Below are 18871 nucleotides of genomic sequence, written 5' to 3'. Positions count from 1 at the left end.
CGGAACAACCTGAAGGCGCAAAAGGAGTTGGTTTCTTCCCCGACCAATTTTCCCCTGTTCCGTGGAGTCCGCAAAGGCAGGCGGCAGCTCCGAGGCCGGCAAGTTCTGCGTCTGGGGGCTGCGGGCCGCCCCTGCGGGACCGGGGGGAACTGGGCAGGACAGGGCGGCCCGGCCCACGCCCCGGCTTCCCCCTGCAGCCCGAGGGCACCCGGAGCTCACGGCTGGCGCCGCCCCGCGTTTCCTGCCTCGCCGCGGATCCTCCTCCGCGCCGTGACGCGCCAGGCTTTGACCAAATATGTCCCTTTCCCCTCCCTCGCCCGCCCCGCCGCCCGCAGGCGCCCCGAGCCGCGGGGCTGCCGCCTGGACGTCGTCCTGTTTGGGTGTCGCTGGCCGGCCCCGCGGGGAGCGCCCCCGGCGCGATGCCCTTCAGGAAAGGTAGGAGTCCCGGTAACACGCCCCACGCCCCCAGCGCGCGCGGGGACCTGCACGGCCGCCTGTGGGTACCCAAGCCTTAGGTCCTCGCCAGGCTCGGAAGCACTGTGCACCCGGGCTGCGGCGGTGCGGGCTGGGGCCGAGCGAGACGCGCGCCACCTTGTTCCCTCCGCCCTGCGCTGCGCCCCGGCCCCGCGTGCCCCTCCAGATCCTCCCTGTCTCCTCCGGCCCCGCGTGTCCCCTCCAGCCCCGCGCGTCCCCCTCCGGCCTCGCGTCTCCTCTCTGGCCCCGCGTCTCCTTTCTGGCCTCGCGTCTCCTCTGCAGCCCCGCATTGTCCCTCCAGACCCACGCTATCTCCTCCAGACCCGCTCGTCCCTTCTGGCGACTCCGCGGCCGCCACCACGTGCCCGAGCCGGGGGCGGCACTTGCAGCGAATTCCCGCTTTCCGCTGCGCTCCAGCCCCGGGCCGCGGATAGACCAGGGCCCCGGACACTGAGAGACCCGGAGGGCGGCGGGATCCGGGGTCCTGGGGGCCGGCGCGGTGCGCTCGGGGGCACGGAGAGGGACAGCGCGGCGCGGGAGGGAGGCAGCTCGGGCCTGAGTCCCGCCTCTGCCCCTCCCGCCCTCTGACCCCGGGGAAGTCATTTCAGCCCCCAGCCTCAGTTGCCTCCTGGGCAAAACCAGTGCTTGGGTAGGGACGGCCGCGTGAGGATGGGAGCAGTCCCTAGAAAAGCAAATCCCGGCCAGCTGATGAGCGCGGCCCGCCCCCTCCTGCAGGGGCTACCCTCTGCCTTCTCCGCCCTGCGTGCCAGGACTGCCAGAAAGGGCCAGCTACCTCGTGTTCCCTGCCCGCGCCGGGGGGCTCCCAGCGCACTGGACCCCGGTTTACAGGCCGGGTGGTTGGAGGCCCAGCACGGCCCAGAGCCCAGGGCCACTCTCAGCTCAAAGCCCCGGGAGAGAAGTGGGAGCTGCAGAAGTGTGGGAAGGGGGGCCTCGATTTGACTTTCAAATCAGAGTTGTGTGACTCCTGCGGACGGGTGGCGGTGTGGGAGGGTGGGGTCGGGTGGGGCGTGGGGAGCCTGGCCTCTCCCGGCACCGGGCCTGTGCTGTGCGGTCTCTCCCTCCCCCCACCCACCCTCCTGCCTCTCTTCTCTCATAACTCAGAGGCACGGCCAGGCCAGCCTGGTGCTACCGTTGCCTGGAGGTTGTACTGGACTTGTTTTTCAAACAGAGGGTGCCTAGGTATCAGCGTGGGCTCCTGGCGGTGAAGGGGGTAGCTGCTGACTCTCCTGTCCCGTTGGGGTAGGGAGATGGGGGAGGGTGGCCAGAAGGAAAGTGACAGCCAGCAAGCAGGGGCTCTGCCACTCATCTGCCACTCCTCCGTCAGCTGGACACGTTTAGTCTCACGCCCACTGTCCTCGGTGTCTCCATTAATCCAGGCATGATGGGGCCACCTTGACTCTCTGGGTTCTCTGGAACCCGACTCCCCCCCCCCCCTCATTGACTGCAGGGGACAGTCATTTATCTCTGACTTCATCACTTCTGCCCACTTTTGTAGATGTGGGCTCTGGTTGGGAAACTCTTAAAAGGGACAGACTTCTGTTTAACTTGTTAGGGCACTCAGTAGGGTGCCTTATGCGGCAAGGTATTACATAGCCAAGCTGCTAATGTATTATTTGCATACGAAGATTTTGCCTTATGACAACGTATTTTAGTGCATTATCAGATCACACGGGACAAAACATTTGCAAACTGCCAACCACGGTAAGCTTTGGTTTTGTTGGTTATTGTTATTATTGTTTAATCCGAAGAGACCTTGCTGCATGAGGAGGAAAATGTTATCCTTCCATTTGGCAGATGCTCCTTCTGGGGGTCCCAGGGTATAAGAAACAGACTTGTTTGGCATAAGTGCTGTCTGCATTGTCCAGATGCGCTGGTGTGAGCCAGGGCACAGGCTCTTGGAGGCTTTATCTAGGCAGAGCTTCCCCAGTTGCAAATGGGAGCTCTCCCTTAGAAGTAAACACAGCAAGTGGGAACTGCAGGGAGCCAGGCCGTTGCTGGATTTGGTGCTGAGCCGTGGTCTGAAGCTGCCTGGAGGGGACAAGGTCCTCCTGTGAGGGACAGCATGGCACCTCAACCCTGCACTGTTGGGAGGTGCAGGAGATGCCAGTGCAGCTACTCTTCTGTATTTTTTGACCTTTGAGCCATCTGAATGTGTTAACTATTCAGAAAAGTAATTTAAAAATTGGGAAATGGAGAAGGCATTCTGTGCAGGCTGGAAGCCGAGCAGGGACAGCTGCGGATTCCCTCCCCAGGATGCACTTCTGCCTCTTGACAAGCTTTAGACTTTGGGATCAGCTCCATCAGGGGCCCGGAGGGTACCAGGCAAGTCAAGGAGTTTAATGATAGGGAGGTTTGGGTAGGAGATAGGAAAACCTTAAGGGATAGTGCAGAGCCCTGGGCATTAGCACCTCGAGGTTTAAAATGTCAAGCGGCAGAGCCGAAACTAGGGACAGCCTGACAGGGACTGTGGCCTCTGTCGGAGGGGGCAGGCAGTGTGTAGCCTGCAGAGAGGGAGCTGGGAGAATCCCCACCTAGACCTCACTCCTTCCTCCCTCTGATCTCACGGCTTTGGCAGCCAGAGGGCCGGGGAGCGGTCAATACAGGGGAGCCTGACGGGGTGGTCCATACAGGGGAGTCTGATGGGGCGGTCCATGTAGGGGAGACTGCTGGGATGCAGAGCCGGGTGGATTTCCCTTTCGGAGGAGAGAGGGTCTTCAGGGCACAACAGAGAAGCAACCAAGGGTCTTAGGTGCTGGTCCTGTCCCTCACTTATGGGAGGACTAGCGGACAGCTACTGAATGTAGTTACGGGAAAGGTGAGTGGTTGCATGCCATGTCATTCATTCATTCTCTAGACTGGGCACTTGCTATGCACCAGGACACACCAGGTACCAGCTGAACAGAAAGACATGGCGTCTCCTCCCAGGAGCCCACCTTCTGTGCTCTCCAGCAAGTGCCGGGGAGGGGAGTCAGAAGTCCCAATGCAGGGCAGCTCTCAGTAGGAGGAGCCTGAGGAGGCTGAACTCCGCATTGAGGAGGTGTGGCACTGGTTGACCTCCTGAACTGTCACACAGGCTGTGGTAGGGTTGGTGCCATGGTGCTGGCTAGAATGGAGCCAGAGGGACTTAGACCTCATATTCCACCTGTCCAACATGGACCGCAGTGTATGGCACGTGGCAGACAGGAACCATGTCAGGTGGGTGATGGCTGCATCTGGGTCGTGTCCCCTATGCTCAGCACGAGGCTGGAGCAGCAGCTGGCAGTGGCAGTCCCGGCCCAGGTTGGGGAAGGATGCCGCAAGCATTGCGTTCAGGGCTCACAGCTCTTCCTGTAGGTCTCCAGGGTGATGGTGGTTAGAGTGGGAGGAAGGTCTGCGTCTTTGGCCAATCTGTCTAGAAGAAGGAGAAGTTAGTATCTTGATGTGAAACATAAAAGAAATTCATGAGAAGAAAAGGAGGCAGGAAACACTTCAGCTGGACATGGAGAGGAAAGTCATGCATATCATGACTAACTCTGGGAACCACAATGGAGGTACACTGGGGCAATTCTTCCTGTGCAAGAACTTCTCTCCTTAAAAATCAAATAGATGGGCCAGCATGGTGGCTCATGCCTGTAATCCCAGCACTTTGGGAGGCCGAGGTGGGAGGATCACTTAAGGCCAGGAATTGGAGACCAGCCTAGACAACATAGCGAGACCCTCTCTCTACCAAAAAAATCAAAAATCAGCTGGGGGTGGTGGCGTGAACTTGTAGTCCCAGCTACTCTGGAGACTGAGGTGGGAGGATCGCTTGAGCCCAGGAGTTCAAGGCTGCAGTGAGCTATGATTGCACCACTGCACTCCAGCCTGGGTGACAGAGCAAGACCCTGTCTCTCTAAAGAGAAATAAATAAATAAGATAGGTGGTGTAGATGGTGACTCATCTCAGGTGATGGAGGCATGGCTCTGCTAAGAGACTGTGGTCTTGAGCAAATTGTCGAGGTCCTTTTCAAGTCTAGAATCCTATAAAAATGTCTTCAGACAGCAGTGTTCCAAGGATTTTCTTGCACATTCCACCTTTAGAGGGACAAGGGACTAGCAGGTGAAAGTTCTAATAATAAATAACAATAAGGCCGGGTGCGGTGGCTCACGCCTGTAATCTCAGCACTTGGGAGGCCGAGGCAGGTGGATCCCCTGAGGTCAGGAGTTCGAGACCAGCCTGGCCAAACATGTGAAACCCCATCTCTACTAAAAATACAAAAATTAGCCAGGGATGGTGGTGGCTGCCTGTAATTCCAGCTACTTGGGGGGTTGAGGCAGGAGAATCACTTGAACCCAGGAGGCAGAGGTTGCAGTGAGCTGAGATCGCGCCGCTGCATTCCAGCCTGGGTGACAGAGTGGGATTTCCTCTCAAAACAAACAAACAAACAAACAAACAAAACCAATAAGATATAAAATGCACTGTGTGAGATGTGAGGGCAATCTGGCTGTGACATCTGTCACCCCCAGTGATTGCCAGGGTTGACTTGGCTCATCTGGCTGGCTAGGTGGGTGTCCCCTTCCTCCCTCACCACTCCATGTGCATCCCTCCCGAAGCTGTGCACTCGGTCCAAGAGGACCACCATCCCCGATAGAGGAGGACCGGTCTTCGGTCAAGGGCATACGAGTAGCTGCGCTACTCTGCTAGAACCTCCAAACAAACTCTCAAAATGCACTGTGTGACCTTACTAGAATATCCTCCAGTTCCATCCCAAGGATTTCACTCTTTTTTATGGCTGAGTAGTATTCCATGGTGTATATGCACATTTTCTGTATCCATTCATCTGTTGTTGGACACCTAGGTTGATTCCATGTCTTGGCTGTTGTGAATAGTGCTGCAATAAACATGGGGTGTGGATGTCTCTTCTCGCCTTTTAAGTTCATGCCTTTTCTGTCACCTTTTCCATTGATTCTATGCACATAGCAGCTCTTGCAGGTATATCCTGTCCCATAACTAGACTGGAACACTCATTTGTTCTCAGAATTCTTTCTGCATGGTAACTTGGTGAGCTATTTGAGTTACGGTCTATACCTCATGCTTATATTGGACCTGGTGATAGCAAGTGTTTCATAAATTCTTCTACTTGGTTAATCTGTCATTTTCTTTTGAAATGAATAGTTGCAGAGCCACATTAAGATCCTTATAGGCCAGGCGTGGTGGCTCATCCCTGTAACCCAGCACACTGGGAGGCTGAGTGAGGTCAGAGGATTATTTCAGGCCAGGTGTTCGAGACCAGCCTGACCAACATGGCGAAACCCTGTCTCTACTAAAAATACAAAAATTAACTGGACATGGTGGCGGGCGCCTGTAATCCCAGCTACTCAGGAGACTGAGGTACAAGAATCACTGGAACCTGGGAGGCGGAGGTTGCGGTGAGCTGAGATCGTGGCCACTGCACTCCAGCCTGGACGACAGAGTGAGACTGTCTCAGAAATAATAATAATGATAAATCCTTATAAACCCTAAATGTTGGAAGATGATGGCCATCCCATGTATAATTTAAAATAAAGACAATACCCAGCCATAAATGTAGGGAAGATGAACACATTCCTGAATTTCACTATGGTCATCATTTGGTTCCTTTTTGGAAATACCAAATATCAAGTTCTAAATACCACTGCCACCCAGGGCGGCAAGCATGGACACTGTCTGCATGCTGGTTAGTCCAGCCTTAGACCCAAAAATACCAAGGGCTCCTAAGTCCTCAGGACTGTAGATCTCCTCAATTCCCAAGCACGCATTGTATTTCTCTGCCCCCTGCGAGTCTGTCCTTTAATTTCCCACATCACTGGGAGTTCCCAGGGTGGGGCCTGCATCTTCGTCTTGGTCCCGGCACCCAGCACTGACACGGTGGTCTTCCTACTGCCTCAGCATTTGCTGTGGACGCCTCTCGGGCTGGAAGCCCAATCACACTGTGTTCTCCTGTCCTTCCCAGTATTTGTACGTAGATGAAATTGGATAAAATGAACACGGGGAAAGGAACCACAAAGTCACAAGAGAAGCATGGGAAGGGTGGGGAGGACCCAGGCAATCGGAGCCTCAAGTCTTTTCATAACACCCACCATCTCCTGGCCCTCAATATCATGGCTTTCTGAGCATCTGCACACGGAGACCATTCGCTTTGCTCATTATGCAGGACTGTGGTCATGTCTATAGATCCTTTGCTGCAGGGGACATTTCTGGAAGCTGTTCAAGCAGGAAGGCACAGGCGGTAGGAATCATGCTGCAGGCTGCATGATTGGGCGCTTCATGGAAGCCACTGAAGAGCACTTGGCCTCAGTTTACCCATCTGTCAAAGAAGGGGGTGAGCTAAGATTCTCTCCAGTTGGAGATCTGTGCTTCCTAATCGCTTGGATGCTTGTCACACACACTGAGTCTCCAGCCCCTCAGCCTTCCTGGCTAAGTCGGCTGCAGGAAGCAAAAGGAATTCCGCCTGCACCTTTGTCCTTCAAAGACTTTGTCCTGGGCACGTGGCCAGGTATCTCCTTGCACCTCCAGGTCAGGCTGGCCACGTTTTCAGGCAAGTGGCAAATGAAAAGGCCATGACCTTGAATTCTCCAGGCGACGTGCTCCTGGCTTTGACTCCGGGACTGAAATTTATGTCCAAAAAATGTCAGTGTTGGGATCTAAGCTCTTGAATGCACATTCTAGGTTCTCTCCTATTAAGACAGTTTGGGACTGGGCGTGGTGGCTCTCACCTGTAATTCCAGCACTTTGGGAGGCCAAGGTGGGTAGATCACTTGACATCAGGAGTTTGAGACAAGCCTGACCAACATGGCGAAACCCCGTCTCTACTAAAAGTATGAAAAATTAGCTGGATATGGTGGCAGGCACCTGTAATCCCAGCTACTCGGGAGGCTGAAGCAGGAGAATCACTTGAACCTGGGGGGCAGAGGTTGCAGCGAGCCGAGATCGTGCCACTGCACTGCGGCCCGGGCGACAGAGCCAGACTCCGTCTGAAAACAACAACAACAACAACAACAACAAAAAGCAAAAATTGCCTATCATTCATGACTGCAGAGGAAGAGTTCCAGGATTCCCAGCCACGCGGTTGAGACGGTGGGCCAGGACAGCAGGCAGACAGACACAGGAAGGGAGCCCCAGTCTGTAGAACACCATCCCACTCACTGTAGCTCCCTGCTGGCAGTGTGCATGACTCTTGGTGGTATCTTGTGTGGGGGTCTGAGCTAGGGGCCTGGCCCCAGGAACGTCACAGGTTCTGGTTGGGGCAGCCACAAGGTGTCTGAAGAGTAGAGAGTTTGGTCATCCTCGCACTTCCGCAAGCAGCCTCTCCAGCTGTGGCTCCGGAAGGTGCTCTGACATGACAGTTCAAAAACACACTTCCCCCTGGCCCGGGCTTCAACACTCACTTGTCAGAAAGTGAGGTCCTGTATGCCCCAGTCCTCAGCCAGAGGAGCAGGAAGCAGATTTCCCAGAGGCCGTGGCCCCTTGCATTGGTGAGGACACTGGGATGCTACCTCTGTTTGAGGGGTACCTGACAACTGTGCTTTCTTAGGGTGGAGTTGGTCTGGTGTCGGGACTGTCTGCCTGAGATACTGACCCCTGGCGATCAGATTCTGGAAGTCCTCTCCTGAGGCTGCTGAAGTCATCCCAGAGGCTTGTCCAGCCAGGGGAGTGGAGAAAGATCCAATCAGGCAGGCAGGGGCGAACGGGAAGTCGGGAAGGTACCCTCTCCCCTCTCCCCTCCCCGAGAAGTGTGGACTTTCAAAAGGAAGCGAGAAAGAGGAAGGTCTTGCCTAGGCATGGGGTAGACCTGTTTGACGCAGGCGGACTTCAGGGAAAGCCGGTCCTCAGCGCCATGGTGCTGTGACTGTCGGGCGGCAGGCATTGGCTCACAGCCATGGTGGGGACACGTTGTTTCTCAGAAGGACAGAAACGCACTCCTGCAGCTCTTGTTCCTGGCTTCACATTAGAATTAACTGGGGAGCTTTAAAAAAAAAAAAAAAAACCTGATGCCCCAGAAATTCTGATTTGATAGTTCCTGCCTTGATGCTTAGACAAAAAATGTCCTGAAACAATACTTAACCTCAGACAATACTGTACATGCTGATGTTTTCTAGTCTGTTCCATTTCATTAAGAAAGATTCTGGTCTTATTCCAGTAAATTGATTTCAAGGCCACTAATGGGTGGTGACCCGCGCTTTTGAGATGCTTGTTCCGGGCATCAGCTCCCACTGCAGAGGCTGGGGAGCCGGACAGCTCCCTTCCCAAGCTCTGCAGTGGGAACTGATGGCTGGAACAGTTCCTGCAGCCGGGCTCCAGTGTGATTCACGTCCTGCGGCAAGTTCTGGGTGGTCCAAGTGAGGCAGAAGCCTTGCTGGGGGCTTTACCCGTCCACACTGCTGTGGAGCCTCTGACCCTCCATGGAGGCTTCCCGAGCCAGGCAGCGGGGGAGGAAGCTTCTGGTAGGAGGGTGGAAGGCATCATGATAACTAGCCACCCGCAGGGGCCAAATCTCTCTGGGACGTTTGCACAAGGAACATTCCGAACCCACGAATAAAGGAGGGCTGCAGATCTTGTAGCTGAGGAAATTCAGTAGAAAAGCAAGAAATGTATGGCCAGGTGCAGTGGCACACACCTGCAGTCCCAGCTACTCGGGAGGCTGAGGTGGGAGGATCGCTTGAGCCCAGGAGAGCGAGACTGGCCTGGGCAACATAGTGAGATCCTGTCCCTACAAATAAAAAAATTAAAAACTTAGCTAGGTGTGGAGGCATGTGCCGGTAGTGCCAGCTACTTGGGAGTCTGTGTGGGAGGATTGCCTGAGCCTGGGAAGTTGAGGCTGCAGTGAGCCTTCATCGTACCGCTGCACTCCAACCTGGGCAACAGAATGAGACCTTGTCTTTAGAAAGAGAAAGAAGAGGCTGGGCACGGTGGCTCATGCTTGTAACCCCAGCACTTTGGGAGGCTGAGGTGGGCAGATCACCTGAGCTCAGGAGTTCGAGACCAGCCTGACCAACATGGTGAAACCCTGTCTCTACTAAAAATACAAAAAATTAGCTGGGTGTGGTGGTGGGTGCCTGTAATCCCAGCTACTCGGGAGGCTGAGGCAGGAGAATTGCTTGAACTAGAAGGTGTTGAGCCGAGATCGTGCCACTGCACTCCAGCCTGTGTGACAGAGCGAGACTCTGTCTCAGGAAAAAAAGAAAAAAAGAAAAAAAGAAAGAACAAAGAAAAGCAAGAAATGTAAATGAAAGGCCAGTGGGCTGCCCTGTCCTGCAGGTGCCTACCCTCATCTGTGATGTCACTGAAGTCACTTTCATAAGCTCTTAAGTCCTTCAGCAGTACCCAGTAGGCCAGGGGCAGATGTAAGTGCAGAGGCTGCGGCAGTGAACAAAACAGACAAACCCTGGCCTTGGCGCTTACGTGTGAATGGGGTAAGCCTGCGTGGCTTTGTCCATTGGTAGATACTTTGAGTGGCTGGTAGGAGGTCATGGTGACCTCCCTGGGCTGGTGAGCAGTGAATGCTGCATGTGTCAATGGGTGTGAATACCAAGAAGAAAATAACTCAGGAAAGAGGAGGGAGAGGGGCTGGGGATGGTGGCTCATGCCTCTGATCCCAGCACTTTGGGAGGCTGAGGCTGGCGGATCACCTGGGGTCAGAAATTCGAGACCAGCCTGTACAACATGGTGAAACCCCATCTCTAATGAAAATACAAAAATTAGCTGGATGTGGAGGCGGGCGCCTGTAATCCCAGCTACTCAGGAGGCTGAGGCAGGAGAATTGCTTGAACCTGGGAGGTGAGGTTGCAGTGAGCCGAGATCACGCCACTGCACTCCAGCCTGGGAGACAGAGTAAGCCTCCACCTAAAAAAAAGGGGGGGAGTCAGGGACGGGGAGGGAGGATTGTGATTGCACACAGGATGGTCACTTCAGGGGACATTTGGACCGAGACTGAGGGGAGGGAGACAGCAGACAGTGCCATTGGCTCTGGAGTGTGTCCAAATGGGGAAGTGCGAGGCAAAGGTCCGGTGGCCAGAGCGGCTGAGTGCGGGAGGAACCTGCGGGCCAGCACTGCTGCTGCAGGGTGAGAGGGTGGAAGCCAGGTGGATGCAGGCTTAGGAAGGGAGTGGCGGCTCAGCAGGTCCTCATCTGCCACAGTAGGGCCCTGGAGATGGGAAGGCCTGGGAGGTTTTGGTGGAGGTGCAGGCTGAATTAATTAATTAATTTTTTTTTTTTTTTTTTTTGAGACAGGGTCCCATTCTGTTGCCCAGGCTGGAGTGCAGTGGCACGTTCTTGGCTCACTGCAACCTCTGCCTCTCAAGTTCAAGCGATCCTCCTGCCTCAGCCTCCTGGGCAGCTGGGATTACAGGTGCACGCTACCGTGCCCAGCTAATTTTTTTGTATTTTTAGTAGAGACAGAATTTCACCATGTTGGTCAGGCTGGTCTTGAACTCCCGAGCTCAAGTGATTTGCCCACCTCGGCCTCCCAAAGTGCTGGGATTACAGGTACAAGCCACCGTGCCTGGTGGGCTGAATTAACGTGATACCATCAAACGTCTCCACCACGTGTGGCTGCTCTCCTGCGAGCAGATTGTGGGGTGGTGAGGGAGGCAGGGAGACCAGGTGGGAGTCTCTGGGCCTGCTGCAGGTGGCTGGGATCAGGGTGGTGTTGGGGGTGGCTGGATTCTGAATATATTTAGGAGGCAGAGGCAGCGGGATTAGATGGATTCGCTGTAGGGTGAGAGAGAGTGAATCATGGGTGGCTCCCCCAGCTGCCTTCTGTCTGATCTGGGGAGACGCTGGGAGCGAGGTGGCCAAGGTGGTCGAGGCCTGGGTTGTAGTGAGCTACGGAGAGCCCACACTGCCACAGCAGCTGCACCTCCTCCAGGCCCTGTCCTTGGTAGAGGCTGTGAGTGGCCCATAGGAGGTCATGGTGACCTCCCTGAGCAGCTGTTTCTGTCCATGGTTCAAAAGGATGGGACCCAGTAAGCAGCCTTCCAGAAAAGTCCACCATGCCCCGGGTCAGTCATCAGACAAAGCCGTTTCAAGAAGAAAATGACTCGGACAATGAGGCCTGATGCTCATCCTCACCGGCAAAGAATTCCGAAAAGTTCTGAGGGGTTTACTCCGGGCACTGGGCATGCTGTCTTCCAAGCTGGGAGAAAAGCACTTACGAGTTTTTTCACTTTCCCAGTGTATCCACGTAAATACTACACAATTGCCAACCAAATGTCTGTCCTTCCCTCCGTTTCCATAAATGTCAAGGGCTCCATTGTAAGGGGGAAGCATGAACCTGCACTCCAGGAAGGCTTCCTGAACAGACTCCACCCAGGCACCTGCTGACTGGGTTCGCTTCCAAATCAGGGTACCGGCTCTTCCTTCTTTGTCCAGATTTCCCTGGTTTTAACCTCGACAGTCAGGTCACCCCTACCTCCAGCTAACCCTCATGCCCCAGGCTTGTTGAAAGTTAGATGGCCTCATTTTAGAAAAATAGATTTAAAAACCTCATTCGTGTTTGAACACAAAAAGAAAGAATGAGAAAGTAGGCTTTGTGGCCCTGGGCTACTGGCTTGAAACTTTGGAAGATATTTTTCTTTCTTAAAATGTTTTTATGTTTAGGAGATACTAGTGCAGATTTTCTCCATGCATATAGTGAGCATCCTACTCAATAGGCAGTTTTTCAACCCTCAACCCCTACAATCCTCCCACCTTTTGGGGTCTCCAGTGTCTATTATTCCATCCTGTGTGTCTGTGTGTTACCCATTGTTTAGCTCCCAGCGAAGAGATATTATATATGTACATATATACATGCATATATGTGTGTGTATTTTTAGAGACAGGATTGTGATCTCTCTCCCAGGCTGGATGGAGTGCAGTGGCATGATCATGGCTCACTGCAACCTCCACCTCCCAGGCTCAAGCAATCCTCTTGCTTCAGCATCCTGAGTAGCTGGGACCACAGGTGTGCACCACCACAGTCTTTTTTTTTTTTTTTTAACTTTTTGTAGAGACAAAGTCTCCTTGTGTGGCCCAGGCTGGTATCCAACTCTTGGGCTCAAATGATCCTCCCACCTTGGCCTCCCAAAGTGCTGGGATTATAGGTGTGTGTCACCACGCCCAGCCTCCAAAGAAGAGCAAATTCTCTTTTTATTTAATTAAATTTAATTAATATTAATTTTTATTTATCTTTTTTGAGATGGAGTCTCGCTCTGCTGCCCAGGCTGTAGTGCAGTGGCACAATCTTGGCTCACTGCAACCTCTGTCTCCCAGATTTTAAGTGATTCTCCCGCCTCAGCCTCCCAGCACCATCACGCCTGGCTAATTTTTGTATTTTTAGTAGAGATGGGGTTTCGCCATGTTGGCCCATCTGATCTTGAACCCCTGACCTCGTGATTCGCCCACCTTGGCCTCCCTAAGTGCCGGGATTAGAGTTGTGAGCCACCGTGCATGGCTCAAATTCTCTTTTTAAAGTATCCAGGCTGGGTGTGGTGACTCATGCCGGTAATCCCAGCACTTTGGGAGGCCGAGGCAGGTGGATCACCTGAGGACAGAAGTTCAAGGCCAGCCTGGGCAACATGGCAAAACCTCTTCTCTACTAAAAATACAAAAATTAGCCGGGCGTGGTGGCAGGTACCCATAATCCCAGCTACTCTGGAAGTTGAGGCAGGAGAATCGCTTGATCCTAAGAAGTAGAGGTTGCAGTGAGCCAAGATTGTGCCACTACACTCCAGCCTGGGCCACAGAGTGAGACTCTGTCTGAAAAAAATAAAAATAAATGATAAAAAATTTTAAAAAGCAATTCTGCCAGACTTATTAGAAAATGGAAACAAGGATTTTATCATCAACTTGCTGCCTCATAATAACAGCAAAGGAATCTGAATCTGTAAATAGCTGTGTTTTCTTGTGAAAACATTCTAGAAGTTGAATGTCATCCGTTTATAATAAATGAGTCAGCATGTGGTCCCCCAAGAATCCCGTCTGCTGTTGTCACACCATTTCCCGGGTCCTGTTTATAAATGGGGTATGACAAAGGGAAGCCACTTTAAGCTGAAATCATCTTTTGTTCAAATCCTGGATTATAGAAAGGCTTTTTCATTATGACTTCAGTGAAGCGGAAGGTCATGTTATCATGACTGCTTTATAGGAAATGGATTTCTCAACCTTATAAAACTTTGGAAAATTCATTATTTTGAATGAGTAATATGTAACACACAGCATAACAGTAAATCCTAATCCACGATACGGAAAAACTGACTTGACTGAGTAAGCAGGCACTCCATTGTTTCTCTGTGGCTGTGTTCTTTTCTCTGGCTTCTGTGAGCAATAACTGAATGACTGGTAAAGCCTTTTAAAAATCAGGCCGTGTGTAACAAAAGGAAATAAAGAAATTTCACCTCTTTAGTGATCAGGAAAATGCAGATTGAGACCAAAATGAAGACATGTTTCACTTTGTGTGCCGGGTAGAAATGAGGAAGTCTGATGTCTCTCAGCGGCGACAGAATGTGGACCACAAAAGCCCCTCACACATTGCTGGTGGGCCTATAAGTGGTACAAATGTCTTGGAGGCAGTTTGGTCTTTTCTTTGGTGTGAAGTTGAAATTCATATACTTTGGCTAGGTGCGGTAGCTCACGCCTATAATCCCAGCACTTTGGGAGGCTGAGGCAGGTGGATCACCTGAGGTCAGGAGTTCAAGCCCAGCCTGGTCAACATGGTGAAACCCCATCTCTACTGAAAATACAAAAAATTAGCCAGGCATGATGACACACACCTGTAGTCCCAGCTACTCTGGAGGCTGAGGCAAGAGAATTGCTTGAACCTGGGAGGTGGAGGCTGCAGTGAGCTGAAATCGCAGCGCCACTGCACTCCAGCCTGGGCGACAGAGCAAGACTCCATCTCAAAAAAAAAAAAAAAAAAAAAAAAAAAGACATTCACCTACTCTGAAACCAGCAGTACCACTCCTAGTATTGCTGATGCTCACACAGTCATGTTCATAGCAGCACTCTCATAGAAAAACCTTTACACAGCACAAATGCACTTTGACAGGAGGATAAATTATTCTTAGTATATTCACACAAGGCAATATTATAAATAAGCTACACTCAAATAGACAGCAACTCTCAATATTGTTGATGACTATTAAAAAATCCCAAAACAGGCCAGGCACAGTGGCTCTTGCTTGTAATCCCAGCACTTTGAGAGACGGAGGTGGGCAGATCACTTGAGGTCAGGAGTTCGAGATCAGCCTGCCCAACATGGTGAAACCCTGTTTCTACCGGAAATACAAAAACTAGCCGGGTGTGGTGGCAGGCACCTGTAATCCCAGCTACTCGGGAGGCTGAGGCAGGTGAATTGCTTGAACCTGGGAGGCGGAGGTTACAGTGAGCCGAGATCGTGCCACTGCACTCCAGCCTGGGTAACAGAGCGAGACTTTGTCTCAATTAAAAAAAAAAAAAAAAAAAAAAAAAGAATGAAAGGAAAAAAAGCGCCGGACGCAGTGGCTCACACCTGTAATCCCAGCACTTTGGGAGGCCAAGGCGGGTGGATTACCTGAGATCGGGAGTTTGAGACCAGCCTGACCAACATGGAAACCCGTTTCTACTAAAAATACAAAAAAATTAGCTGGGTGTGGTGGTGCATGCCTCTAATCCCAGCTATCTGGGAGGCTGAGACAGGAGAATCGCTTGAACCCGGGAGGAGGAGGTTGCGGTGAGCCAAGATTACACCGTTGCATTCCAGCCTGGGCAACAAGAGTGAAACTCCATCTGGAAAAAACAAAACAAAACAGCAATAACAACAAAAAATCAAAATCATTACATATGGTAAGGTACTTTTTATTTTTATTTTTTTTGAAACAGGGTCTTGCATTGTTACCTAAGTGATCCCCCCACCTCAGCCTCCCCAGTTGCTTGTGACTTCAGGTGTGTGCCACCATGCCTGGCTAATTTTTTTTTTTTTTTTAATAGAGACGAGGTCTTGCCATCTTGCCCAGGCTCGTCTTGAACTCCTGGACTCAAGCAATCCTCCTGCCTCAGCCTCTCAGAGTGCTGGGATTACAGGCATAAGCCACCATGCCCAGCCTACGATACTTTTTAAAATAAAATTAAAACAACTAAAACTCAACAATGCTTTTAAGGAATATATACATAATAAAACTATACATTTTTACAAGATTCAGGATAATGGTTACTTCATTTGAAGGCAGGCAGAAGCAGAGGATGGGGGAACATACAAATGTCACTTAATGTCAATAATTGAGATGTCAACTGGCTGATGGAGTCATAGTTGTCTGTTATATGAAACAAGCAAACACAAAAGAGGGCCATTCAGGCATCAGTGATGAGAACCTGAGATGAGGCGAGGACTGTGATTGCTCCAACATCCTCTCTCCCTGAGGTCCAGAAAGCAAGAAAGAATGAAGAGTTTCCCTTTTGACTTGTTGCAAGATCAGCAGCTTCCTGGGCGCAGTGGCTCACGCCTGTAATCCCAGCACTTTGGGAGGCTGAGGCAGGCAGATCACCTCAAGTCAGGAGTTCCAGACCAGCCTGGCAAACATGGTGAAAACCCTGTATACTAAAAATATGAAAAATTAGCTGGGCACGGTGGCACGCACCTGTAATCCCAGTTATTCAGGAGGCTGAGGCAGGAGAATTGCTTGAACCCGGGAGGTGAAGGCTGCAGTGAGCCGAGATCCTGCCATTGCATTCCAGCCTGGACGACAAGAGCCAGACTCCGTCTCAAAAAAAAAAAAAAAAAAAAAGGAGGATGAAGCAAATATGGTAAAATGTTAATAATTGGTGAATCTGGGTGAAGATATATGGAGAGATTCTTTGTACTACTTAAACATTTTCTAAATTTGAAATTGTGTCAAAATGAGAAGTTAAAAGAGAAACAACAGGTCAGTTCTCCAGTCATCTCCTAACCCTGATTCATTTGGCCTCTTTTTTAACTTCTTTATTATTTTTTTTTATTTTTTTGAGATGGAGTTTCACTCTTGTAGCCCAGGCTGGAGTGCAATGGTGCGATCTTGCCTCACTGCAACCTCTGCTTCTCGGGTTCAAGCGATTCTCCTGCCTCAGCCTCCCGAATAGCTGGGACTACAGGCGCCTGCTGCCATGCCCAGCTAATTTTTGTATTTTTAATAGAGGCGGGGTTTCGCCATGTTGGGCAGGCTGGTCTTGAACTCCTGACCTCAGATGATCCACCTGCCTTGGCCTCCCAACGTGCTGGAATTACAGGCGTGAGCCATGGCGCCCGACCTCATTTGGCCTCTTCTTTCTGTTGCTGAAACACTCAAGACTCATGACTCAGGGTCTCTGCAAGTTCCCCCTGCCTGGAGCACTTTAACAGCAATCTGAGGATCCCATTTGTTTGGGTCATTTGTAAAGGCAACTTTTCCCATTTGTAACTAACAAATTATCTGTGGAGAGCTTCTTTGCAATCACTCACAAAGTGTGAATCAAGTATCCTGTTCCCAATAATCTTTATAAAAAATTTAAAAATTTATTATTTTATTTCATTTTGTCATGTCCTTGAGTCATAGATATACGTATATATACACATATGTGTGTACATATATACATATATACACACACGTATATATATGCACATATATATATATGTGGAGAGAGAGAGAGAGAGAGAGAGAGAGAATCTCGCTTTGTCACCCTGGCTGGAGTGCAGTGGTGTCATCAGGACTTGCTGCAGTCTGGAATTCCTGTGCTCAATTGATCCTCCCACTTCAGCCTCCCGAGTGGGTGGGATTACAGGTACGTGCCACCATGCCTGGCTAATTTTTTAATTTTTAATTTTTTAGAAACAAGGTCTCACTATGTTGCCCAGGGTGGTCTTTTAATTTCTAATGTAAAAATTTTTAATTGTGGTAAATACACTCATAATTTACCATCTTTAACATTTTTAAGTATACAGCTCAGTAGTGTTAAATACATTCACAGTGTTGTGCAACCATCACCACCATCCATCTCTAGAACTTTTTCATCCTGCAGAACTCAAACTCTGCACCCATTAAACAATAACTCTCATTCTTCACAATCTCCAGCTCCTGGCAGCCACCATTCTTTCTGTCTCTGAATCTGACTGTTCTAGGGAACTCATGTGAGTGGAATCTTACAATATTTGTCTGTTTGTGCCTGGCCTATTTCACTTAACATCATGTGCTCAGGGCTCATTCATGTTGTAACATCGGTCAGAATTTCCATCCTTTTTGAGGCGGAGTAATGTTCTGCGCGTTTACTCACATTTTGTGTATCCACTCATGTTGATGGACACGTGGCTTGCTCTACCTTCTGGCTGTTGTCAATAATGCTGCTGCAAACATGGGTCTACAAATATCTCTTTGAAATCTTGCTTTCAATTATTTTGGGTATGTATATACAAGGAATAATCTTTTGTTCAATAGTTTTAGCATCTATTGATGATTCTTGATTGAAACACTTATTATCAGAGTGTCTGTAAAATGGCTATTTACCATTTTTGTCATTCTTTCCACATTTATTAGTTGGCATCCTTTTGTAAAGAAGCTCTTTCCTGCCCATCCTCCCTTTTTCTAGCTTTAATTTCATCATTATTAATAGTAGTAATAGTACCAGTGTGGACTCGGGGATTTTTAAAATTATGATTGCATGTGTTAGAATCCATTCCTGACATACTCAATTGGTGCTCAAGCCACTCCCAGTTTGGCTGAGAACCCTTTCAGGCCGGCCGCTGTGTCCTTGACACGTCCCTTCAGCTTTTGAACTCTGTCTTAGCTCCTGTTCCAGGCTCCTTGTGTCCTCCCCAGTCTCGGCCTTGGGATCAGCCACTCCTCCAAGGAGCCCTGGGGACTTTCAGTGGAGGATGGTCCTTAGAAGGCTGGATCTGGGCTTTTGTGTGCCTCTTCTTGCTACCGGAGTGTCCGTGTTTCCAGGGCCTTTTCCCCGGATGGAACTGGGAAACATTTTAAAACTGTAAATTCAAACGGATCAGTTATTCCAGTCCAGCAGCACAGAGTTCTTCCTCTCCTTCCCCCGTCCCGTAATTATATCTTTCATTTGCTTTCTGTGTTTTCCCTAGGAATGTTGTCTTCATCTTGAATCTCCTTTGCTACTGGCTGTACTCATTAGCAACATAAAATCCCTCGTGATAACCTCTGACCCCCATCCCATGTGTGATGACACGGAATAGAAGGAGATCAGACATTCAGTGCAGAGGTGGGGGCCAAAACCAAGCCTCCCGGAGCTTAAAAAAATATCTGCAGAGACGGGAGAGTCTGGAAGGGAGCTCCATCACAAATATTTTAGGTTCCTTCTATCGTTCTCAATCATTGCACGAGTGTATATTACTTTCTTAATAACAAAAAGGAACTTTTAAGGTAACCCCCCACAACCCTATATAGACTGGATG

General features: G+C 50.6%; 1 protein-coding gene across 1 annotated transcript in view; it reads left to right on the top strand.

Moving 5' to 3' along the window:
• Positions 1-223: 223 nt before the first annotated feature.
• Positions 224-18871, top strand: part of PFKFB3 (6-phosphofructo-2-kinase/fructose-2,6-biphosphatase 3) — an 86878-nt gene continuing 68230 nt past the window's right edge. The window contains exon 1 of the mRNA XM_010366522.2: positions 224-435. Coding sequence (XP_010364824.1) covers positions 420-435 — 16 coding nt within the window. The 5' untranslated portion in view covers positions 224-419. The remainder of the gene's footprint in view (positions 436-18871) is intronic.

This window comes from Rhinopithecus roxellana, chromosome 11 (genome assembly GCF_007565055.1).
Source record: "Rhinopithecus roxellana isolate Shanxi Qingling chromosome 11, ASM756505v1, whole genome shotgun sequence".
Taxonomy (NCBI): domain Eukaryota; kingdom Metazoa; phylum Chordata; class Mammalia; order Primates; family Cercopithecidae; genus Rhinopithecus; species Rhinopithecus roxellana.
The sequence above is the reverse complement of the archived record's forward strand: the minus strand, read 5'-3'. Positions and strand labels throughout refer to the sequence as shown.